Source organism: Schistocerca nitens, chromosome 7, assembly GCF_023898315.1.
Source record: "Schistocerca nitens isolate TAMUIC-IGC-003100 chromosome 7, iqSchNite1.1, whole genome shotgun sequence".
Classification (NCBI taxonomy): Eukaryota; Metazoa; Arthropoda; class Insecta; order Orthoptera; family Acrididae; genus Schistocerca; species Schistocerca nitens.
Genome location: NC_064620.1, coordinates 459,372,732 through 459,399,868, shown reverse-complemented (window position 1 = coordinate 459,399,868; position 27,137 = coordinate 459,372,732). Strand labels below are relative to the sequence as shown.

At 39.3% G+C, this 27,137-nt stretch overlaps 1 protein-coding gene across 1 annotated transcript in view; it reads left to right on the top strand.

Annotated features, from left to right (window-relative positions):
- The window catches only part of LOC126195688 (cohesin subunit SA-2-like), a 357,264-nt gene that overhangs the window by 201,765 nt on the left and 128,362 nt on the right, over nt 1-27,137 (top strand). Inside the window, exons 11-12 of the mRNA XM_049934316.1 lie at nt 6,954-7,101; nt 16,078-16,223. Coding sequence (XP_049790273.1) covers nt 6,954-7,101; nt 16,078-16,223 — 294 coding nt within the window. The remainder of the gene's footprint in view (nt 1-6,953; nt 7,102-16,077; nt 16,224-27,137) is intronic.

Sequence of the window (27,137 nt, the reverse complement as noted above, 5' to 3'; positions counted from 1 at the left end):
TAGGAGGCTGGCAGTGACTGGAAATAAGGCCTCTGGTGGCTCACATATTGGAAGGTGCTAAGTCAGCAGCATCACTTAATGCAGATAGTAGGCCTATGGCTAGTAGAGACCTAGCCTGTTAGTGGGAGCTTGTTGACTCAAGTCAACTTGAAGACCAGTGTAGATCTCTCCTTGAAGCTGGTGTTTGCCAGACTGCATGCATCTGTCTAGAAATGAGCAGTACTTATATCAGTGTGGCTCATCGCTTTTTGCCAAGGCATCAATTCCCACCATGTAATTGACAGCAAAGCCTTGGCTGAGCTGTGTAGCAGTGAGTTTACTGGTACCATAGTGGCTCAGCCTTTCCACTGCATCAGTGATATTATGACTCTGATCTCCTTACTGGGCAGAATATGTAGTAATTGGTTTGATACCATGGAGACTGCTGTTATTGGATCAGCAGGTTGCTCCTGGTGTAAACACCTGGCCAGCCTGTATCTGACCTGCTTCCATGAGCCTCTTGCATTAACCATAGTGGCATCTTTATTTTATATAACAAATAAAATATTTATGGTGCAACGGATGAGTCGGTATTCAGAGAGCGGTACATAAATAAGTAATTGATGGCCATACTGTCATAAGAGGTGCCAGAACTATTATTTTTAAATAATATATATTGTAATATTCTCAGTTGCAAATTACCACAAATGATAAGTAGTTTCAATGACTTTGGGTAGTTGTACAGTGGTGAGCTGTTGGGGAAAGTGAGAACATTCCCTGTGCTCAATCAGCAACCTCTGCCGGCTCAGTTCCATTTGTTAATTTATGATGGTTTGCACTGGTACTACCAAGCGGCCTGTCCACAAAACCCAAAGCAATGAGTCCGGTATTAATCTGTCAGATGCAAGGCTTCTTAAATGGCAGAGGTATTATGGAAGGATTTTGCCCTCATCTCTTCGTGATACAGTAACTGTATAATTTGTTGTTCTGTTTATCTATAAATATGTTGTATCAATCCTAATTTCAGATATTCGTAAGTCAGAAGTTGGTGGAGCAACAATATCACCTTCGACCGTAAATGCAAAGTTTGGTCAGGTTGGCTGACCATGTAGGTGAACATCGTTATTCCACTGTAGAAAAAATTTGCTTCCACTTGGAGAACCAGGTGCTTGGGTTCTGGGGCCAAAATAGCATTAAACAGATGGCATTCGTGAGATCAAACCTGTATCTGATCCTCTGCAAGGATGAAATTTCTACTGCGGCAGCTTGTATCTCACTGTTTCCTCTTTCCTGCTGTCTTGTAATTGTCTGTAAATTCTTGTCACCCAAGGGTCCACTTCATGTCCATACAGTTTCTACCCTTTGTAATACCGGGATCACCACTGTAATTTATATTTATCTACTGCAGATAGTGCACATGAAAAACCCCTTGCAGAATATTAAATTACTTTATTAATTTTAATGTTTATGTTCACAACTTAGATTAAAAACACATATTGCAGGCACAGATTTCATTCAGGAAAAAGAAAATGGAAACTAATAGTATACAATCAGAGATCTCAGAAACACAACTGTGCTTCAATGCATTGGAACCTCTCTGCTTTCAGCGCTGCCACATTGATTCACCAACTTACACAACAGTCTGAAGAAGACCAGTAAGTGATCAAAACTAGTTATCATTTGTGACAATTTGCAGCTGAGATCTTTACAGTAAATAGTTTTAAAAACATAAATATTGCCAGTGATTTTGTATCATTAGTTGTAAAGTATCTAGTCACAAATAATTTAGGACAAATCACAATAGAAAAAAATGTAGTGCACTTTTCTCCAAGCAAACAAGTAGATGGATTTGGGAAACAGCCATAAGTGGACATACTGATGTTCCAAGATTGGGTCAGGGTGAGTTGATAGTGAGTTTGACAGACAGAGAGGGACTAAGAAAATAATTTTGTAGATTTAACTGTTCTCCTAATGTTTATTTCACTGTTATATCTGCCCAAGAGTAAACACTTCTCGAGGTAATCCCACTTTGCACTACACATACAACTTCTAAGACATTTAGAATATTACGATTGGCCTGGGGGAAGAACTGTGTGTCTCTGTTAATAGAAACAAGGGAATAACACCATACTTGGCCATGGGCATGTGCCCCCCCCTGGTTTACAAGATTGGAATTACAAGTTTCTTGGTTCTGTATTCACTGTCTTTCTTGTTTATTGCCCTGAGAGTAATGATGAGTCTGCCTCAGATTCTATCAATACAATTAAACCAAAGAAACTGAGGGGCACAGGAACTGATGATAGAAAGCTCTTATGATGGCTCACCAAGTCCCACCATCTGGGGGCATATTGCCATTACAAGCCAATAAGCCATGGCTGGGACCACCTCACCCAAAATTCTTCATGTCCTTTCCATGATACACTTATGGAACATGGCTGCTGTCTACTGGATATCTACTTTGGATTGCCCTATGGACTGATAACAGCTGTGCTGCTAACAACTTTTTGAGGACATAGCATACTTTCTGGTAGTATTTTTCCACAGTCTAGTTTGCTAGCTTATTCTGACTCGGCGCGCGCGCGCGCGCGCGCGCGCGCGCGCACACACACACACACACACACACACACACACACACACACACATTTCTTCTAAACTTTTTATATATCCTTGCACAGAATATGCTATAGGGATGAATGGATGTCTTCAAAAGCTTATTGCAAACCAGTTTTTTGCATCCTGCTATTCTCTTAACTGTCACATATATTTACATATTTTCTGAACAACTGTACATAGTGCTGTGCCCTGGAAAATTTTGGCATGTGAATTGTAAATTCGCTGTGCTAGTCAGGTAAGTCACTGGACAGTATTGTTGACATTATGACAGAACACTTCCAGCATACACAGGTTTATGACACCAAACAATGGTCGTGCACATGGAATAGCTAACACACTGTGACCAAGGGTGGAGTAATATTCTGTAAATCGGACACTTGGTTCTGCCAAGAAACTCAAAAATTGCAAATTTAGTCTTACCTAGCAGCCCATGCTCAGAGTAAAGCAAGCTAGGAAAAGATAACAGGACAAGTAATAGGAAGCAAACTCACTCACTCCTCCTCCAGTAGGATTATGTGAGAAGCTTAGCTATAAAGATATAAATAATCGAGTTGGGGCTCAAAGCATTCAGTCATGCCACCATTCTGTCTGCATCCTGAACCAGAGAGAATGACATCTATTGAGTTCCACAGAAACAATGACCTACTCTTAGTGATGATGATCAGCTGACCACCTGCTGCTGATTAACTCATCAAGATTTGGCATGAGGTGCACCATACCTGTGGCATGGCTGGTGCAGGACTTGGAGAAGTTTCATTGATGCCAGGAGCTGGGTCCAGCCAATCTCCACCCTCTGAGTGACCTCAGCCGATGGACTACAAGCTCTCTCTGATCTCGCTGGCAAAGTCGCAGCCACCTAGACATCATCGGCCACAGTCCTGTCTGCCTCTGGGGAGTGACCAGTGTATTGCTGCTTGGCATCAGGACGTCCAGCATCGGCTATCGCACCCCAATGCATGTTATGGGGACAATGAGTACACACAATTGTGCTTAGCTGACATGAGTCCCTCACCATTCCTCTCGCCCATCCTGAAACATGAAATAGGCTGGGTCATTACAGTAGTTTTGTGTGTTTCTGGTGATTAATTCCCATAATGTATATGTCGTTGTTGTTGTTGTGGTCTTCAGTCCTGAGACTGGTTTGATGCAGCTCTCCATGCTACTCTATCCTGTGCAAGCTTCTTCATCTCCCAGTACCTACTGCAGCCTACATCCTTCTGAATCTGCTTAGTGTATTCATCTCTTGGTCTCCCTCTACGATTTTTACCCTCCATGCTGCCCTCCAATACTAAATTGGTGATCCCTCGATGTCTCAGAACATGTCCTACCAACCGATTCCTTCTTCTAGTCAAGCTGTGCCACAAGCTCCTCGTCTCCCCAATTCTGTTCCATACCTCCTCATTAGTTATGTGATCAGCCCATCTAATTTTCAGCATTCTTCTGAAGCACCACATTTCAAAAGCTTCTATTCTCTTCTTGTCTAAGCTATTTACCGTCCACATTTCACTTCCATACGTGGCTACACTCCATACAAATACTTTCAGAAATCACTTCCTCACATTTAAATTTCTCTTCTTCAGAAGCGCTTTCCTTGCCATTGCCAGTCTATATTTTATATCCTCTCTACTTCGACCATCACAGTTATTTTGCTCCCCAAATAGCAAAACTCCTTCACTACTTTAAGTGTCTCATTTCCTAATCTAATTCCCTGAGCATCACCCAACTTAATTTGACTACATTCCATTATCCTTGTTTTGCTTTTGTTGATGTTCATCTTATACCCTCCTTTCAAGACACTGTCCATTCCGTTCAACTGCTCTTCCAAGTCCTTTGCTGTCTCTGACAGAATTACAATGTCATCGGCAAACCTCAAAGTTTTTATTTCTTCTCCGTGGATTTTAATACCTACTCCGAACTTTTCTTTTGTTTCCTTTGTTGCTTGCTCAATATACAGATTGAATAACATCGGGGATAGGCTACAACCCTGTCTCACTCCCTTCTCAACCACTGCTTCCCTTTCATACCCCTCGACTCTTATAACTGCCATCTGCATTCTGTACAAATTGTAAATAGCATTTCGCTCTCTGTATTTTACCCCTGCCACCTTCAGAATTTGAAAGAGAGTATTCCAATCAACATTGTCAAAAGCTTTCTCTAAGTCTACAAATGCTAGAAACGTAGGTTTGCCTTTCATTAATCTTTTTTTCTAAGATAAGTCGTAGGGTCAGTATTGCCTCACGTGTTCCAACATTTCTACGGAATCCAAACTGATCTTCCCCAAGGTCGGCTTCTATCATGTTTTCCATTCGTCTGTAAAGAATTCGCGTTAGTATTTTGCAGCTGTGACTTATTAAACTGATAGTTTGGTAATTTTCACATCTGTCAACACCTGCTTTCTTTGGGATTGGGATTATTATATTCTTCTTGAAGTCTGAGGGTATTTTGCCTGTCTCATACATCTTGCTCACCAGATGGTAGATTTTGTCAGGACTGGCTCTCCCAAGGCTGTCAGTAGTTCTAATGGAATGTTGTCTAATCCGGGGGCCTTGTTTCGACTCAGGTCTTTCAGTGCTCTGTCAAACTCTTCACGCAATATCATACCTCCCATATCATCTTCATCTACATCCTCTTCTATTTCCATAACATTGTCCTCAAGTACATCGCCCTTGTATAGGCCCTCTATATACTCCTTCCACCTTTCTGCTTTCCCTTCTTTGCTTAGAACTGGGTTTCCATGAAAGCTCTTGATATTCATGCAAGTGGTTCTCCTTTCTCCAAAGGTCTCTTTAATTTTCCTGTAGGCAGTATCTATCTTACCGCTAGTGAGTCCTCTAGCCATCCCTGCTTAGCCATTTTGCATTTCCTGTCGATATCATTTTTGAGACGTTTGTATTCCTTTTTGCCTGCTTCATTTACTGCATTTTTATGTTTTCTCCTTTCATCAATTAAATTCAATATTTCTTCTGTTACCCAAGGGTTTCTACTAGCCCTCATCTTTTTACCTATTTGATCCTCTGCTGCCTTCACTATTTCATCCCTCAAAGCTACGCATTCTTCGTCTACTGTATTTCTTTCCCCCATTCCTGTCAATTGTTCCCTTATGCTCTTCCTGAAACTCTGTACAATCTCTGGTTCTTTCAGTTTATCCAGGTCCCATCTCCTTAAATTCCCACCTTTTTGCAGTTTCTTCAGTTTTAATCTACAGTTCATAACCAATAGATTGTGGTCAGAGTCCATATCTGCCTGAATAATTTCTTTTATCTCATCATACATTTCATCAATTTCTTCGTCATCTGCAGAGCTAGTTGGCATATAAACTTGTACTACTGTAGTAGGCGTGGGCTTTGTGTCTATCTTGGCCACAATAATGCTTTCACTATGCTGTTTGTAGTAGCTTACCCATACACCTATTTTTTTTATTCATTATTAAACCTACTCCTGCATTACCCCTATTTGATTTTGTATTTATAACCCTGTATTCACCTGACCAGAGGTCTTGTTGCTCCTGCCACTGAACTTCACTAATTCCCACTATATCTAACTTTAACCTATCGATTTCCCTTTTTAAATTTTCTAACCTACCGGCCGATTAAGGGATCTGACATTCCACGCTCCGATCCATAGAACGCCAGTTTTCTTTCTCCTGATAACAACGTCCTCCTGAGTAGTCCCCGCCCGGAGATCCGAATGGGGCACTATTTTACCTCCGGAATATTTTACCCAAGAGGACGCTATCGTCATTTAATCATACAGTAAAGCTGCATGCCCTCAGGAAAAATTACAGCTGTAGTTTCCCCTTGCTTTCAGCCGTTCGCAGTACCAGAACAGCAAGGTACGGCTATCTGTATCATTGAGGCACGCAAGCCTCCCCACCAACGGCAAGGTCCGTGGTTCATGGGGGGGGGGGATAATGTATATAGGCTGAAAGAAAATTAAGTCTAAAGTGAGAATATTGTTTTTCTTAAAGCTTTGTAAATTGTTAAGTTTGTAGCCAAATAACTAGTGAACTGTTACAGACATAATATGTATGAAACTTCCAGGCAGGTTAAAACTGTGTGGCAGACCAAGACTCGGTCCAGCACACAGTTTTAATCTGCCAGGAAGTTTCATATCAGCACACACTATGCTGCAAATTTTGTTCTGATAATAGATATTATTTTCAATAATATTTCTTCCAGTTATGCATTGTTTGTGTCATTTGTCAAAAAACAGTATTTTAACATTATAAATAACAAGAAGATTAGACATAATGTGAATTTGCACTGTTCAAATTGTTGTTGCTTCATTTTTTGGTCATTTGCATTTGTTTGTCGACACAATTGTATTTTGTTTTTTGCATTTTTTATCTTTCTTCCTTGCAGATTTTTTTAATTCTGTGTGATTTCCTACATGCATTTGGGGCAAAAGCTACAAGGGCTCATGGATTTGCTGTACTTACTTGTGCACCTGACAGTCAACTCCAGTCTGACATCAACCGCCTTATTCAGGAGAGATTGTTGGCAGACGAGGGTATGCATACATGTTCCCTTTCTTTATTTTTAACTTTTATCTGGACTGTGCTGTTAGTGATGTATGTAAGTTGGCATTTTATGTTGAGAGGCTGCAGTGAAAGATGTTGTCTTGATTATATTCAAGTTGGATCAGTAGCACTACAAATATTCTGCCATTACATGCATTAGCATCATCTCTGGTAGCTTAAGCAAACATGTCTGACTTCTCCTTGATGTCATAATGGTGTATGTTGGCCAATAATAGGCAGACTACAAGTTATGAAAATAAAAATGGTCATTTACTACTCGTGCTTATGATGCTGAAGTCATTAAAAACTCAGTTTGTAGTGCATTTAGAATGGTAGTATAAGTACTTATTGGAACTTGTTATAATACTGAGTAAAATCAGAAATTTTAGAAAGAAGTGTCAAATACTTCCCTTTTCTTTTATTTGTATTATGAGAAATTAAATCTCATGAGACAATATGAGGTGAATATAAATGTCTGTTGACTTGTTATGGCAACAGCAGCAGACAGCCAGAAAATCTCTCGTATAAGACGTAATTGCTACCCTCAATTCTTAATATTGTCTCTATTGCTGGTTGGATTATTTGAAGTGGACCAATTTTAGGAATCATCCCCATCTAACCATCTCCAGTGTTAATGTAATTTTGTACAAATGTACCACATCGAATAGAATTTAATTGTACAAAATTTAAGCTCCAGATACGAACAAATTTAAGGTTTTAGAAGCCTTTCAAAATGTCATGAGAGTTCGGTTGCAGTTTTGACCAAATTAAAGACTATTTAATGTTGCAACTAATAGTGATGTAAGTGACACTTTTGTATTAGATGCACAAGTTTTTGTGCTCTTCTCACTCTTAAAATTTCAAGACAAAATTATTCATTGTTTTCGTGATAAATAAGATCAAACCTGGGGAAAAGTGAATCACAACAAATTTTCAGCCTTTCTTCTTCTCCTCTTTTTTCCCCCTTTGTGCTTAAATGATTTCTGAATGAGCAAAGTACACTACACTGAGACCACATTACAATTGCTGCAGAGAAGTTACTTGTTATTGATTCTGCTGAATTACAGCAGTCATTTATGGGTATTCTAGTCATAATTAAAATGTAGACATGCTGTAAGAATTTTTTATCAAGTGTGTCCTTACTCTGATGTCATATTGCCAAATATTGTCATTTCCTATATTCTTTATTTTTGTTTCATTAGAAAGAGGTGATTTTATGCCAAAAAAGGTTTTGTTTATGTTTTGTGTGGAAATGACAAAGTGGGGATGTGCCCAGTACTTGAAAGTACATTTGTAATTAGATGAGTGTTAGCCTGTTCTTCTTTTTGAATTATAATTGAGTAATTAATCACTTTCAAGTCCAAAGAAACACTGAGCAATTTGTTGCCAAGTTAGTTGCAAACCTGAAATAAAAATACTTTTCCCAATAATATTCTTCTGGGTATGTGAGGATGTCACACATAATAAACCTACCAATATTTCAATTATATTAAAAACAGATATCACCAGGGTGACTGCTTGTGGTTTATGGATGATATTTTATGTGTATTACTTGAAAACTGCAAGATGTTTATGGTAGGCAAGGTTTTGTTATAGCACAAGGATGTCTTAATTTGAATAAATTTGTGTAGTGCAGGTGGTTTCAAATGTTTGATATTAATTACCACATTAAATAATTGATTTTTTAGATAGTTGAGATAAACCGGTATCCCACTTTTAGTAATTGTAGCAAAGGACTCAAGTCACTAAAAAAAATCCATACTCGTCAACAAAAACCGGCTGAAACTACTATCTGGTTATGATCTTAAATATTCAACAATATGCTTCTGTCCTGAATCCTGCAGCCTTGCTACCATCTGAAATGTAGCAATGTGGAATAGCCCCACTTCCCACAATTACACTTTAAATATATTCATTTTTCTGTTCTACATTTAATTTTGAATAGTTGAAATTGTTAAATTTTTATTCATGATTATCTTGCTAAACTTTGTTATGCAGTGTATAGTTTTCCAACCCTAATGGTAGCAGTATACATAGTTTCTGAGAATACATTTCCTTTGATGAAATGTTCTTAATTTGTGATTCACTAAAACCATCTGCTAATAATTATTTGTTTTGCACTGATTTGAAAGCCCTCATTCTCCACTTTCTGACAAACATCGTACTTTTCCAACAACAGTTTATTTAAAAAGTTATTCCTGTTCAAACTTATTGTATTCTAATATGTTCGAATTTAAAATAAGAACCTTTCAAATTACATCATTGCCTAAAGTGTGTATGTATTACCTTTTTTCTCGTCTTTTACATTGTTATTAAAGATGTAAGTACTCAATATTTTACCATTTTTTACTTCCTGCACTGTGTGCATCTTTATACAGGTGTTGTGCACAATGTCATAGTCAATCATGGTTGAGCAGTTACTAGGTATTAGTCAGGTTGTAACCAGTAATCAACATGTAGATGTCTTATGTCAGTCTGTAATGATGATTCAGTAGTACGAACACTATGTCATTCAGTTTGTTTATTCAGTGAATCAGTCAGCTTTGGTCATCATTTAATGTTCTGAATTTTTCTTACACCATTCATCATCTACATAACTCACTGATGTGTTGTTAAATTACAAGTAAAACTGATTATTGTGGCTGTGTTTAGCATCAATAAATGTGAATAAAATGGAAAGTTCACTTGACAGGGTTGTGTACAATTATTTAATAACTGCTTAAAACACCAAATAATCATCGGGAGTTCATGGGTTAAAGGAAATCTACGCGGCTTAAGAGGCATCCAAAACAGGCGGTAATGTTCAACATGCTGTTTGAGTTCTTGCAAAAACAGTTCTGTAGTCCTTTGCAAAAAAAGTCATGTCATTAAAAAGCGAGTACAGGAGCAGCAAAGTTACAAAATGTCAAAAATGTTGCCCAATTTGCTACAATGCGGCTTTTTCAAAAGCTTCAAATGCTGATGGTGATGAACAAATGAAAACTACAGATGAGTCAATTCATGTTTATCAAGTCTTATTAGAGTAGATGCACTAAATAGCTGCTTATAATAAGTAATCTTTATTTACAACAGACTGTTTCGGCATTTTTGCCACTTTCAAGTACGTCTCGATTGATGTGACGTGCATATTATGTCGTTAGTGGACTGTCTTATAACTGTCACCGTTTTAATAATTTGGTAAATGATGCTTTGTATGAGTGGAACTGTCAAACTACTGTCACATCATAACTAACATTTTATTTTCACCATATTGACATTTACCATCTTATTAAAACAGTGACAGTTCTAAGACTGTCCACTAACAGCATAATTAGGACATCACAACATGCTAAAACAATCTCTTGTAAATAAAGATTACTTATTATAAGCAGCTATTTGATGTATCTGCTTTAATAATCATGTTGTTATCAGACGTATATTATGCTGCTGGCCCTAAAGAAGAAAAATCGTTAAGTCTTATCCGTTCTCTGGTAAGTCAGAAAATCTCGAAATAGCATTCACAAGACTGTCAGAAAGTACAAGACTTGCTGTGAAGTACAAAAGTAAGCAAATTGCAGTTTCTGGTAAATTTAAGCCAGATCTACTTATACAGCAAAATTGCAATGACCGGCAGTGACTATGCTGTGTTGATTGTGGATGACATACTTAGTGAACTGAAGCAAAAAATGACAGTTTCGTCAGATACTGAGATTTGCAAATTTCAGCACTTGCTTCAAAACGTGGGTTAATACCATGTGTACTTCTGAATTTCCAGTTTCAATCAGAATGGTGAAAAAAAGCTCAAAGGGTTAATGCGTATGCCAAAACTTTATTTCTAGTGTCTGTGTTTACCTTGTTGAGGTATAATTCATTTGTGTGTGGTACATCGTGAAGCATTTTTCCACTGGAAGGGCATCTTTATATTTGCTACATTTAAAACATAATTGTCTGCCTTGTCCATGAGCATGACAAATCTTGCATCTTCTAGAGTGTGCTGTTTTCTTCTTAGGCTTTGTTATTTTCACTGGAAAATGTCACAAACTTCTACCATAGAACTTTAGTGGTTTTTGTGCTGTCCTTGATCCTGCCTTGCTGGTATAGTCAACAAGATCAAACTGAATCAGAACTCATGGACTCTTGGATGCTTGGTCCAGTGTATGGTAGATAGCAGTCGCATTCAACATTGCTAGGTCCAGAATCTTCTGATACCCCTTGACATATCTTCTCATACGTCAGTTTTTCGCACCCCTGACATACTTTGGAGGCATTGATCAAACGATTAAGTTTATTGTTGTTTTATCAGCCAGTTTTACACTGAAGGTATTATTGATTGAAGCAAATGTTAGTTCTCCCTTTCACTGAACTAGGTTTCTGTTGTGATTACCGTTACTTAAACTTTAGATTGGTTAAGGATCCATACCCAACACCAAATATTATGGATGCTAGACAACTTGGGTCAGTGTGATAGTTTTCCATAATAGACCTGAAGACTGGTTATTGTAAATTGGAAGTAGTGCCAGAGGAACAGTCAAAGAATGCGTTAACAGTTCCATGGGGCCATTCCAAATGAATGGTGAAAATTGGGTCCGTTGAGCCAGACGTCAGTGGGTAACCACTTCATTTTGACTGTTATACACCATGGGACACTGTAGTGGTAGACTGCCAGAGTGTAGAGCAGAATATCAGGGTTATACTAAATTGTGGAAATGGTCTCCAGTAGACTTTTAAGTTGCAACCATTGTCCTTGCAGGACACATTTGATATTTTAAGGGTGCCCCAGATGCCTTTCCACAAGTACCATCTACATTAGTTGGAAGAAGGTGCAGGCTGCATGTAAGATTGCACGTGCACTGAGGTCACTCAAATAAGTAATTGGGCTGACGTGTAACTTGAGGATATTCGTTGTATGTGATTAATTATATAAGAGGTAAAGAGTCCGTTGTGAGTATTGTAGTAGGTTTTATTGTGTTTGTATAGTATTCTAATTGTGCTGTTTTTGTTAATATAGGGAGATCTATGTTTTCACTTTGAAATATTTTGTAGCAATAGGCATGGTACGGAATGTGTTGTGTAAGTAAGATGAGGGTATGTTAGTGTAACTGTATGAGTTCTATTTTCATTGGTGTGTAACAATGAGACACAAGCATCCAGTCTTTTTAAGAGAGAAGGGTGATTGATATGGATTCCTTTTACCCAGGTGGCATTACCACCAGGCTTGATCATGTGTGCCTTAAGCGATTTTTTTAGTAAGAGATTTGTAGAATTTATGATACATGTATTTTTTGCAGGTGATTGTGCGGATTGATGAGAATCGATATTAGCAGCTAGATTTTGTCATTGTATTTTTGCAGAGAATGCTACTTTGTCAGTATACGTGAAATGAATGTTGTTTTATTGTAATTAATTTTGAAGTTGGGCCTATCGTAACATAGGAATAACAGAAAGAGCTGGTCAGCAATCTGCCTGTCTTATATGATCCACACCGACCCAAAGACTTGCAAGGCACAGTTGATTTTGGGGAAAGCAGATGCAGAGGATGCCAAAGAGATATCCTAGTGCTCTTCCTTTGAAAGGATTGGATCTATTTCATATTCAAACCCAAGTTGGTTTTCATAAACTAGAATGAAAAGAATCAATTAAAGGGATGATGAGGCTTTAACTATGAGGTAGTGGGGTAACCCAGAACCTAGCTTACCTAACATACACATTGAAACCTGATTCTGTTCACTGGATGAACTTAAGACAGTTATGCAGAATGGACAAGTTACTGTGGAACACATGCTCCAGCATGTATAGCAGTACCATTATGAGCAACACAGTAAAATCATGACAGTTAATGTCTCAGTATCTGGCACAGTTTTGGTTTTGATTCTACATTGGATAACCTGTATCTACTTTGGGTGGTGGAAGACCACTGGACCACTCGAGTTTCAAGTGCATCAGTTGCCAGCAGAGTGGGTCAACATTAGAAACGAGTACTCAACTTACTTAGCAGCCAATGAACAATGTGGTTCATGCTGAATAAGAGTAGAAAGAGAATTAGAGAATATTGTACATATTTGTTAAACTATGAAACATGCTGTTAAGATTTGTTCAGAAATCTAAACAAGTCGCAGTCCAGTTGACCAGATTTGCCGATGGGGAGAAGAGTGCTGTATAATGTTTTGCATGGCAAGGACCATGGTTCATGTGTGTATTCAGTAGAGTGATGTCATAAGGAGTATATCACAATTCAGCTCAATAACCAGGTGCCAGGCAAAATGAACAGATATCCAGTACATAAAAAGACAGGAAATGCAGGGAAAATGATATCATGATTTCCCAATGATTATGCCCAGCATCCCCAGCCTGTTATGACTGAGAGGCCAGGGGTGCTGCCTAATTTAGATGCTCAGTTATACAGTCAACATCAGCCACTAGTTGCGAGAAGAGGTACGCATCCACTCTCAGTCCTAAATGAACAGCAAGCTGCCTCTGTCAGACTTTGCTGCCATTAACTGCAGGCCACTTCCTGAGCTGAGTCTGAGTGCTGTGGACTCGGCACCTTTGCACTGTTGTGGGTCATCTAGCTGTCCAGCCATCATTACCTTGTATAGGTGCACTCACTTTTCATCACCCTGAGCTGGTGTATACTGTTGCTGTCCACCTCCCAGTGTAGGAACACACCTCTGTCATAAGCCATGCTGGAGGCCATGGTTTGACCCTGCCTCTTCCTGTACACACTGCATGGAGCAGAGGGACCAGGTCAGACCATTTGCTGTCTTGCTACTGTGAGTGACATGGCGCCATCACTGAGTCAACTTCTGCCACTGCCGTGCTGAGAGAAGCACCTTGCTGTAAGCTGCCAGTGCCCAAGAAAAGACACCATATGCTGTGCTTCTGATGGCCTTTTGCTGACTCCTGCATGATTCTCCAACCATGGTTGCCTATCATGGAGGCTGCTTACTACCTCCCCAATGATGAAGCCACTACCATAAACACTAAGGAATAAAAGACTTATTCAATCTTTTCATGATGGGCCACTGTCTAACACCTGCCACCACACCACTGCAGCTTCACCTGGGAAGTGAACTTCCCTGAGTCCTAGCATATCACAGCGAGCTTCACCTGCCACCATAGAGGCCGTACAACCAAGCCTTTACACCCAAGCCTCTACACTACAGATGTGCACAACAGCCTTTGTTATCCAGACTAGGTAGAACTGGATGTAACCCAGATTACTAAAAATCCAGAAAATCTGGTAATATTCGAATTAATGCAAAAACTCTAATATACTCTGCAGCATTACAAACCTTTCATTTTGGTACTAATGAGAAACACTCTTTTGGCACTTACACTCTTTAGTTGCTTTATCCAGCTCATGTTTATTTACTGAAATTGTGTGTAAGTTTCTTTTGTTTCAAAGTTATGTGGCATTTGAGAGCACCACAATTGTGTAAGTGTTCACTAACATCAGATCGACTTGAGTTGTTTGCGGCTGTCACTCTAGGTAAACCTTTAGTTTTTTTCAGCTGCATTGTTCCCTCCACATGAGGCATTATTTCTTCCCTTGAAATGCCGCTTTTGTTGTCCACTTCACCATCACAGCCATTCTCTGTAGTACAACAGGTGGCAATACAAATTTCATCACTATCATCGTGCCTCAAACAGCATCGCTGTTATTTGGTAACCATGCATCTACATCAATATCATCTTCCAGTGTGACATAGTTTATATTTCTATACCATATTCAGGAGCTATGTTCTTCAGCAATTCTGCTTCATCTATTCTGTTTACTGCTTCCAATTGTTTCTCCATTGAAATAGCCTCCTCCGTTCACTTTGAAGCCATTTCATTCCTGCACACTCACAACACTGGAACAAAAGGGCAATACCAGTGCAGTGTCTTAACTCTTTAAGGAACAGATCCACACTGACCATAGTACTGATAGCTGGAAGCATGGGCCAGCAATGTCAGTACCACCTGCAGTGCCAAGATAACAGCTGTACTTGTGCCATACCATATCAACTGTATACTGCACATTTTCACATTAACAACATACCACACATTGTCCCTGGTAATTCTACCTAAAGAATTCATAAGTTGGAAAGAACTGCTCCTTAGAGGCGGCAATTTTTGCTGTCTTCTCAGAAGAAACATTGCTTAAGTGTCAGCCATAACTTTATTGAAGTATGTTACATCTGTACTCCACAAGCCGCCGTACAGTGTGTATGGCTACTTTTCTGTGTTGACAACACAGAACACCTTACACAATTACACAAACAGCTTCACACATCTGCCAACATTATCCTGCGATTTTTTTATGTTTCTTGTGAATAGTAACTGTGATATAACAACCTCTTGAGGCAAGACCAAAGTTGCATATACATCTGACAGTTTAACTGCATGTTGAGTTCCATCTGCTATGAAATTCTAAATACAATCAGAATAGAGATCTGTTATTCTGTAATCCCATATGTTATTGCAAATGCCAATGTGATTTATTTGACGTTTGACTCAAAATGGACAATGTAGTAATCCCTGATTTGTTATACAGAATACACATATACTTGAGAAAGAATGGTAAGTGCCTATTTATACAAAAAGTTAAATAGATGAAAATAAAACAAAAAAATAATGAAAAATTTGAACTTAGTTTATAGGCAATACTGAGACACCACTTATAGTTATACCTTATGATAACCATAATTACTTTATAAACAACTGAGAAGTTCTGAAAAATTTTACAGTCATCATTGCACAACAACTACAACATCATTTTTTTTAAAATCATTAGGCATCATGAATATGGATGACTTATTTCTTTAAATGACTGTCATAATATTTCACGAGTCACTTTGCTGTGGCATTCAAAAGCTGTTGATTGTACATTATGTAGTGCTTGTAAAAGTTTTATTATCACTTGTCAGTGACTGTACCTCTGAACAGCTCAGCAATTTCTGTTGTTTTGTTCCATATATGATGTGTTTTTATTGTCTGTGTTTCAGATTCGTTTAATGAAACATCTGGTGATGACCAACTAAAAACGAGATCAAATATGTGTAAAATGATTTTAGCTGGATATTGCAAATTAATAATTTATGATGTTTTACCTTTGACACCAGTTCCATATCTACTTTTGTACTACTGTAAAGTAAGTATTAATTTTTGTAATTGTTATGTCACACTAATAGAATTCACAAGATGTTTTCAGTTAATGAAAATGTCACGTCACTATAAGAAATTTAATGACAACCATTGCAATTTTATATATGCCCAAATACCATAAGCAATAACAAATACATTATTGCCCACTTACCACACAGAAATCATGAAGAAATATTTGTTATTAGAGCTCCTTTGCAGTAAACATGTTAAGACATAATGCTTCATATATTGAGGAAGTACCTATAGAGATCTCTGGAATCTCCGTAATGGTGATACATTTTTTGATTTGTTTTTTACAGTTACAGACTCTTGCATTCGTCTAAAAATAACAAATTTAAGTGTTCAGCATGTGTAATTCACAGTGTTCTGTGAAAAGCTAGTCAGAGGGTGACTGTCATTATTTTATCATTTGTCCTTCCTTAATGTAAATGCTAGCTGATCACACAGTAATGGAGAACTGGGAAACGTAATGCAGTTTTCACAGAAAAACAAAGAAACACATCTCATTTAAACAAATTATAAATGATGTTACCTAGATCTGTTACATTTTTTGTAGCGAAGTTCACTAAATTACTATGAACAGCATGTTGTTGTTGTGGTCTTCAGTTCTGAGACTGGTTTGATGCAGCTCTAAATGCTACTCTATCCTGTGCAAGCTTCTTCATCTCCCAGTACCTAATGCAACCTACATCCTTCTGAATCTGCTTAGTGTATTCATCTCTTGGTCTCCCTCTACGAGTTTTACCCTCTACACTGCCCTCCAGTACTAAATTGGTGATCCCTTGATGCCTCAGAACATGTCCTACCAACCGATCCCTTCTTCTCGTCAAGTTGGGCCACAAACTTCTCTTCTCACCAATCCTATTCAATACCTCCCCATTAGTTATATGATCTTCCCATCTAATCTTCACCATTCTTCTGTAGCACCACATTTCGAAAGCTTCTGTTCTCTTCTTGTCTAAGCTATTTATCGTCCATGTTTCACTTCCATACATGGCTACACTCCATACAAATACTTTCAGAAACGACTTCCTGACACTTAAATCTATACTCAATGTTAACAAATTTCTCTTCTTCAGAAATGCTTTTCTTGCCATTGCCAGTCTACATTTTATATCCTCTCTACTTCGACCATCATCAGTTATTTTGCTCCCCAAATAGCAAAACTTCTTCACTACTTTAAGTGTGTCATTTCCTAATCTAATTCCCTGAGCATCACCCGACTTAATTCGACTACATTCCATTATCCTCGTTTTGCTTTTGTTGATGTTCATCTTATACCCTCGTTTCAAGACACTATCCATTCCGTTCAACTGCTCTTCCAAGTCCTTTGCTGCCTCTGACAGAATTACAATTTCATCGGCGAACCTTTAAGTTTTTATTTCTTCTCCATGGATTTTAATGCCTACTCCGACTTTTCTTTTCTTTCCTTAACTGCTTGCTCAATATACAGATTGAATAGCATCGGGGAGTGGCTACAACCCTGTCTCACTCCCTTCCCAACCACTGCTTCCGTGTCATGTCGCTCGACTCTTATAACTGACATCTGCTTTCTATACAGATTGTAAATAGCCTTTCGCTCCCTGTATTTTACCCCTGCCACCTTCAGAATTTGAAAGAGAGTATTCCAGTCAACATTGTCAAAAGCATTCTCTAAGTCTACAAATGCTAGAAATGTAGGTTTGCCTTTCTTTAATCTTTCTTCTAAGATAAGTCGTAGGGTCAGTATTGCCTCACGTGTTCCAACATTTCTACGGAATCCAAACTGATCTTCCCCGAGGTTGGCTTCTACCAGTTTTTCCATTCGTCTGTAAAGAATTCGCGTTAGTATTTTACAGCTGTGACTTATTAAACTGATAGTTTGGTAATTTTCACATCTGTCAACACCTGCTTTCTTTGGGATTGGGATTATTATATTCTTCTTGAAGTCTGAGGGTATTTTGCCTGTCTCATACATCTTGCTCACCAGATGGTAGATTTTGTCAGGGCTGACTCTCCCAAGGCTATCAGTAGTTCTAATGGAATGTTGTCTATTCCCGGGGTCTTGTTTCGACTCAGGTCTTACAGTGCTCTGTCAAACTCTTCATGCAGTATCATATCTCCCATTTCATCTTCATCTACATCCTCTTCTATTTCCATAATATTGTCCTCAAGTACATCGCCCTTGTATAGACCCTCTATATACTCCTTCCACCTTTCTGCTTTCCCCTCTTTGCTTAGAACTGGGTTTCCATCTGAGCTCTTGATATTCATGCAAGTGGTCCTCTTTTCTCCAAAGGTCTCTTTAATTTTCCTGTAGGCAGTATCTATCTTACCCCTAGTGAGATAAGCCTCTACATCCTTACATTTGTCCTCTAGCCATCCCTGCTTAGCCAATTTGCACTTCCTGTCGATCTCATTTATGAGATGTTTGAATTCCTTTTTGCCTGCTTCATTTACTGCATTTTTGTATTTTCTACTTCCATCAAGTAAATTCATTATCTCTTCTGTTACCCAAGGATTTCTACTAGCCCTCGTCTTTTTACCAACTTGATCCTCTGCTGCCTTCACTATTTCATCCCTCAAAGCTACCCATTCTTCTTCTACTGTATTTCTTTCTCTCATTCCTGTCAATTGTTCCCTTATGCTCTCCCTGAAACTCTCTACAACCTCTGGTTCTTTCAGTTTATCCAGGTCCCATCTCCTTAAATTCCCACCTTTTTGCAGTTTCTTCAGTTTTAATCTACAGTTCATAACCAATAGATTGTGATCAGAGGTCCACATCTGCCCCTGGAAATGTCTTACAATTTAGAACCTGGTTCCTAAATCTCTGTCTTACCATTATATAATCTGTCTGAAACCTTTTAGTACCTGCAGGGTTCTTTCATGTATACAACCTTCTTTCATGATTCTTGAACCAAGTGTTAGCTATGATTAAGTTATGCTCTGTGCAAAATTCTACCAGGTGACTTCCTCTTTCATTTCTTATCCCTAATCCATATTCACCTACTACGTTTCCTTCTCTTCCTTTTCCTACTCTTGAATTCCAGTCACCCATGACTATTAAATTTTCGTCTCCTTTCACTACCTGAATAATTTCATTTATTTCATCAATTTCTTCATCATCTGCAGAGCTAGTTGGCATGTATACTTGTACTACTATAGTAAGCGTGGGCTTTGTGTCTATCTTGGCCACAATAATGCGTTCACTATGCTGTTTGTAGTAGCTTACCCGCACTCCTATTTTTTTATTCATTATTAAACCTACTCCTGCATTACCCCTATTTGGTTTTGTATTTATAACCCTGTATTCACCTGACCAAAAGTCTTGTTGCTCCTGCCACCGAACTTCACTAATTCCCACTATATCTAACTTTAACCTATCCATTTCCCTTTTTAAATTTTCTAACCTACCTGGTCGATTAAGGGATCTGACATTCCACGCTCCTATCTGTAGAACGCCAGTTTTCTTTCTGCTGATAACGACATCCTCTTGAGTAGTCCCCGCCCGGAGATCCGAATGGGGGACTATTTTACTTCCGGAATATTTTACCCAAGAGGATGCTACAGTAAAGCTGCATGCCCTCGGGAAAAATTGCGGCTGTAGTTTCTCCTTGCTTTCAGCCGTTTGCAGTACCACAACAGGAAGGCCGTTTTGGTTAGCGTTACAAGGCCAGATCAGTCAATCATCCAGACTGTTGCCCCTGCAACTACTGAAGAGGCTGCTGCCCCTCTTTAAGGACCACACGTTTGGCTGGCCTCTCAACAGATACCCCTCCATTGTGGTTGCACCTGTGGTACGGCTATCTGTATCGTTGAGGCACGCAAGTTTCCCCACCAACGGCAAGGTCCATGGTTCATAGCAAATGTATTATAGCCAAGATCCAGCTTGTATCTGTGAGTGTATACATGTCCTTTTTTCCCCCTAAGGTAAGTCTTTCCACTCCCGGGATTGGAATGACTCCTTACCCTCTCCCTTAAAACCCACATCCTTTCATCTTTCCCTCTCCTTCCCTCTTTCCTGATGAAGCAACCGATGGTTGTGAAAGCTTGAATTTTGTGTGTATGTTTGTGTTTGTTTGTATGTCTATCAACATGCCAGCGCTTTCGTTTGGTAAGTTAGATCATCTTTGTTTTTAGATATATTTTTCCCACGTGGAATGTTTCCCTCTATTATACAGCATATAATAATAATTATCTGCCAAATACTTCAGGTCAGATTTTACTTATTTATTTATTTATTTATTTTTGAAATGTTGTTAACCCTGCAATAATAGGAATTCCCTTGAGAATAAACTATAATAAGGCTTCCCTTTTACTGTGTCTCCTAAAGGCAACAATGAAAGTTCTATTTAACGCTACTGCTCATGTGGAACTGGCAGTCCTCAATTCAGGACCATCCCACCACTGCTGCTCTAGTCCAAGCGAAACAAAGTAGTAATGTAGTATTGCTAATAGCAGGAAGGTACTTGGGTCATGTGATTCCTGGGTCTGAAGAGATTGAAAGGAAAGGAAAAAATACATTCATGTCAACTGTCAGTCCATGTGCAGGGTTAAAACCACCTACTGCCTACCACAAAAGCTGGAACACCCACTAGTGTGCGGTAGGGACCAGGTTGAGTACCGATGGTATATAAGGTGTAAAAAAAGGAATTCCATATTTTGTATTTTGAGAGGTGGTAAAAGGGACGCTAACAAAAAAAAAGTGTCAGCAAAGATGTGCTATAAAATTCCTACCATAAGATATATGAACACTTGCTAATGTTCATTACTGTGAAACACATCTCTTCTACTGGAAGATCCTTGCTATTATGAACAACATACAGAATGCAGTAAACAAGTGAGAACACATTATTCTTTTACTGTGATAACAGAGCTTTTAATTTAATTTGCTTGGTATGACATACAAACTGCTCTTGTGAGCCATCACTAAAGGAGGTGCTCAATATGATGTCCATACATAGTAACGCATATGTCTGTCCCAACATCTTTGGGAGTTAAACACTCTACAAAAAACTGCAGGTTGGTCACAGATGGGCTGGCAGGCATTGGTGACATGCTCTACTAGTGTTTTTACATTTTGCATACACCAAAGATTTCACATGTTCCCACAACTACAAATCAGTTCAATTAAGGTCAAGGGAATGAACTGGTCAACTTACTGGACCTCCCTGGCCAATCCAGTGTCCTTTAAATGTCTGTGTGAGGTGTTCACAGACGTTTAGGAGAAAAGGGCTGAAAAATCAGCTGCTGTTCCCATTTGATACTAACTGACAATACCTGCATCTGTCAACCTGTTTGGGAGTTTGTAAGGTCCTGTTAGTCATACATTTGTAGGTTTTTCATACACCTGACATGAGAAATATGCATTAGCACAGACAATCCAAAACAAACTAGACAAGAGACCAAGAATAAAAGGAAAAAACAAGTTACACACATGTTGTTCTTGGAGCTCAATTTTGCGTGCTTCACCTTTTCTGCAGGTCTGTGTCACCACAGAGTGTGCCTCCTCCTCCTCCTCCTCCTACACACTGCAGATTTTACTTCTTTGAATAGATGCAACTCAAACTGATGCCCTTGGCTGGTAGTAATTTATGACAGGCAACCAAAACGAGCAATCCACATGTGCATGGAGGCCAAAGCAATAGATTCGGCTGTCATGTCGTATAAAGGTACAGCTTCCAACCGTTGTATCATCCAGCAATAGCGGATAAAATATATTAGAACCCATTCAACTCAGGTAGTGGACCAACCAAGTCTGGGTGGACATTTTGTAGTCCACTTTTAGTCACATCAAATTTTACCAGTTGCAGAAAAGTGTGGCACATTATCTTGCTGCATTGGCACGTGGGACAGGTTTGTGTCCATTGCCTGCAATCAGCTTTAACACCTAGCCACACCAAGTGCTCAGCCACTAATTTTGTGCTGGGATGAAAGCTTAATTTGACCGGGACCAGAAGATGCAACTTGTCCCGCTAGGTATTGCACCACAGAAGTAAGTTATTTTATGGGACCTGGATATATTCCAAATTCAGTGTCATGTCAGTGTCATCTTCAATGCTGCTAACTGTTGGTCTTGTTCCTACTCGTGAGCCAATTCCCTGAAAGCAGTCAATGAACTCTAACTCTGCAGGTGCATGACAGGTAATCCAAAACAACATTTTCCACCTCATTCGTGTGACGAACACCGATTTAAACTGTCCAGTGTAGTCAAAGTGACTGAAACGATGGGGCACAAAGTTACTACACAAATTACATCTCGTGTGAATTAAAGGCTGACGGTCAGTCAAAATTGCAAAGGGACGTCCCTTGACATCCTCTTTAAAGTTCTTCACTGCTTCATATAGCACCAAAAGTTCACTGTCACAACCTGGCTGTAATTTCTGCACCTTAATCAGTGTACATGAAAGAATCACAGGGAACGTTGTCCATTAACCCGTGTTGCAAAACTGCACCAACATCTCTCTCTCTCTCTCTCTCTCTCTCTCTCTCTCTCTCTCTCTCTCTCTCTCTAGTCTGACGTAGTGGATAAAGGAGCTGAGAGGGAAGGATAAGTCAGGGTGATGACATTTTATAAGAATTCTTTGATAGGCTAGAATGCATGTAGCATTTCTGTTGCCCATTGTAAAGACTGTTTTTCCTTAGTATTTTTACTTTTCAGAGCATTGATTAAAGGTACCTGGAGTCTGTGCAGCTTGTGGGATATGTAGACTGTAAAAATTAATCATCTCCAGGAACCTTTGTGTTCTTGGAATGTGGTAGGTCATGGTGTCTGTTTAATAAGTTCAGCTCTCTCTATGCTATAGGTCTGATCTTGTGTGTGTCACTGAATGTCCCAATAATGTCACTGAACTCTGCCATGTGTCCTTGTTCACAGCAATATCTGACTTGTCCAGTGTGCTAAAGACCTGATGAAGATGTGTCTCATGTTGTTGAATAACCTCTGATAGATGAAGCAAGGAGAATAGCACTGGCAAAAAGAGCATTCCTAGCCAAGAAAAGTGTGCGGATAGCAAACGTTTCCCTTAATTTGAGAAAGGAATTTCTAAGAATGTACATTTGAGCAAAACATGGTAGTGAATCATGGTTAGTGGGAAAACTGGAACACAAGAGAATCAAAGCATTTGATATGTGGCGCTACAGAACAATGTTGAAAATTAGGTGGACTGATAAGATTAGAAGTTGTAGGGAAGCAGCCTACTCACACTGAAGTAAATTCACATCAGTCTTTCCATTGTGTGCCAGCCACTCCGCTGTAACTAGCTCTGACGTCATAAATGTTGCGCAATACTTTAAAAATCGAGCAAATAACCTAAAACATTTCTAGCATGTCTGGAGTAATACTAAATTAACTTGTGTTGAATATCAGTTCGATAACTTTAGCCATTTTCGAAAATTGGACATTTTTCTGTAAAAATCATTGGCGCAACAGAAAAGAGCTAGAAAATTAAAAATTGATAATTAGATTCATTTTTCATAATTATTTAATAAAAATAGTACTTTGGATTTCACAAATTAAAATTTTAGTGGACATTCATGATTTTCTGGTTTTCGTCTTAAAACTTAAGGAAGCAAGATAGATTAAGTAGGCTAATAAATAAGGCTAGGATGTTTATATTTAAGTAGGTTGGAGATCCGCTATCACCATAAGGATGTGAGAAGTTTCATTTGAATACCTATAAAACTATAGCGATAGCGTATCTCCAAAGGGCCAGTTCAGAGCTCATCTACTGCGTGCAGTGTAATTAAATTAATTCTCTCGCCCAAAATATTTAACTTAGCCACGTCAAACTTTTATTATGATTACTTACCTGTGTGTTGAATACACATTTATATTGAGAGCTTCATCGGCCATCAGCAAAAGAAGCTATGATTTATTCAATAACTTAATGTGGTGCATTACTAGCCCAGCGGCTAGTCGGGAGAGCCGATTTGATCAGGCGTTCCCTTAGCCGTCCGCACCGCGGCTTTATATATAAGAACGCTGCGCGAGGAAGAAGGCCCCAGTTCTTTCCAGACGCTGAATAGCACGCCATATGTGTCGGGAGTCGTGTCGCGTCGCGTTGGTATCATTGCTACAAACAGCCTCGGATGCCGTATTAAGTTACTCGAGATACGCGTAACCATGAAATCATTTTCGAGTGAAGTGTTAATTCTGGGATGATTTTCATTATCTAGCTTCAGTTTGCGTATGTCGTATTTTCACGTGCCGTCGCGGGACAAACATTCTACCATTATTTAGCGTGGCGTTTGATGAACCTAATCATCAAATTATGGCGAGCATTCATTTAAATATTCAATTTGGACAATTATAGTTGCATCAGCGCATTAGACTCTGAACAGCTCTGTTAGTTAGGTTGTGTGGATTCTTTTGTTTTTCATCTGTGACTTTCAGAATATACTCAACTATTTTAGAAAATCGTTTTTGATTATAAATCCCGGACAATCTCCTAATTCCTCAGAGCTATAAGCTGTAACTATAAGTGTATTCTCAGATGAAGTGTGCACTAGGAATTCTAATTACAGGCTTCACGTTTTGCTAATCACTTTCTGGTAGCCAATATTGTAGTTAGAGAGCCAGTGTTGAGAACGGCAAACAACAGCAAAAATAATAGGAACATTTTTAAGAACAATAATTTCACCCGCCGCCGCACATATGGTTATTCGGCCAGGAAGTGTTTCTACATTCTACAAATATTTATATAACAGCAACATATTTTCCTACCCGCCGCCCCACAAAGTGTGAAAGTTCTCCACAGAAAAGGCAAGGAAAGGAGTATGTGGAAAACACTGACAAGAAGAAGGGACAGGGTGATCCCATTGTACCAATTACTAGGGTTTCTTCCAGTTCCATTTATGTGTGGAGCGCAGGAAGAATGATTGTTTGAATGCCTCTGTATGTGCAGTACTTATTCTAATCTTATCCCCACGATCCCTATGTGAATGATAAGTAGCGGATTGTAGTATACTCCTAGAGTCCTCATTTAAAGCCAGTTCTTGAAACTTTATTAATAGACTTTCTCGGTATAGTTTATGTCTGTCTTCAAGAGCCTGCCAGTTCAGTTTTTTCAGTATCTCTGTGACACTCTCCCATGGATTAAACAAATTTGTGTCCATTCGTCCTGGCCTTCTCTGTATACGTTCAATGTCCCCTGTTAGTCATATTTGGCATGGGTCTCATACACTTGAGCAGTATTCTAGGATGGGTCACACAAATGATTTCTAAGCAGTCTCCTTTGTAGTCTGATTGCACTTCACCAGTATTCGATCAATAAACCAAAGTCAGCCATGTGCTTTACCCATGACTGAGCCATGACATATGTTAAGACATTAGGGAATAACTTCCATGGTAGTACGGGGAGCTGTAGAGGGTAAAAACTGTCAAGGAAGAAAGAGACTGGAATACATCCAGCAAATAAATGGGGACATAGGTTGCAAAAGTGCTACTCCGAGGTGAAAAGGTTGGCCCTACATTACCAATATGTCATGCATGGGCTAGTTGATGTAGCAGTGAGTATCTGCATAGTCAGGGCATAGCCAGCTGACTGGCCACTGCACTGTGCTGTTGTCATGCTGGTTGGCTGCCGCAAGGATGCTGTTGGATTTTGCTGCAACAATTGTAGTCTCAAAATTATGACATAGACTTCTTCCTTTTGGTATTTTTGCACTCTTTGAGGATGCAAACTGGGGTTTCGTTGAGAGCTGTCTATTTTTTTATGTTTTAATGTGGGTACTACTTGTGTCATCTCTCTCGTACTACTTGTGTCACCTCTCTCTCAATTGTTGGCATGAACATCATTGAGTTTGTTTGCTGTCGCTTGTCCTTGGTGGGTAACAATTATGTCTGGAAATGTCTGTTGAATTTTTTAGCAATGCTGCTGAAGTATATCTTCACACATTTTGTTACCTCTGCGACAAGCAAATAACAAATTTGTCCATGGCTCAGGCAGAAACTGTGGTGGAGAAAAGTTGATCAGTGAAAATATAAACTATACAGAGTGTGCTCCGAATAGTATAAATAGCTGGTTGTCCGGTATTTCATAAGCAAATTTCCATCCACGCATAAGGTGGTGAAAACTTGCACTAAACGATGGTAAATACAGGGGTTTTGGGGTCCACTTGTAGTGGTAGTTGAACAAGAGTATAATGAGACAGAGGCAACCGTTGGGTGGCTTTTCATTTGGCCCTCTGTGGACACCCAAAAAACAGATGGTAAATACAGGGGTTTTGGGGTCCACTTGTAGTGGTAGTTGAACAAGAGTATAATGAGACAGAGGCAGCTGTCGGGTGGCTTTTCATTTGGCCCTCTGTGGACACCCATGCAATCAGTCCATGACAGTGTCATGTTCCAGCTGTAGGTACCCTCACCAGATGTGTGTGCTGTTATACATATCAGTGTGTTTGTATCATTTTTTGAGCATGTAGTGGAGTTACTAAATTCTTTTCCCTCTCAAACCAGTGGGTAGAGGTGGAATGTACGTGACCATGCAGAGGACAACACAGCAGAAGGTTGCTGATACTGGATCTGTAGCATCTTGCATGGGCCTGGAGATATCTGGGAATGAGCCAAACCTGCTGCAGGATGCGGCTTGGTCAGTGATTCAGCCAGCTGTGAAGCCAAATTGACATATATGAGTTGTCCACAGCTTGTGGGAAGGAAGTGCCAGGCAGCCCTCCCCCAAGATGCAGGAGTGGAGGAAATCTTGCTGTAGCTGCAAAGGTGGACACCTGAAAGATGGAGACCACTGCCAGAGATGCCAAAACCCGAGTCGATTGTGTTGTCGGTGCAGCATCCCACTTGGTGTAGCTCACAACACCACCTGTCACTCACTTCTGTTGGTCTGCTACAGATTGTTGTATTCATCCCAGAGGTTGCCAAAACATGTGTACCCACACAGAATAGCATGGTTGTTTGTGCTTT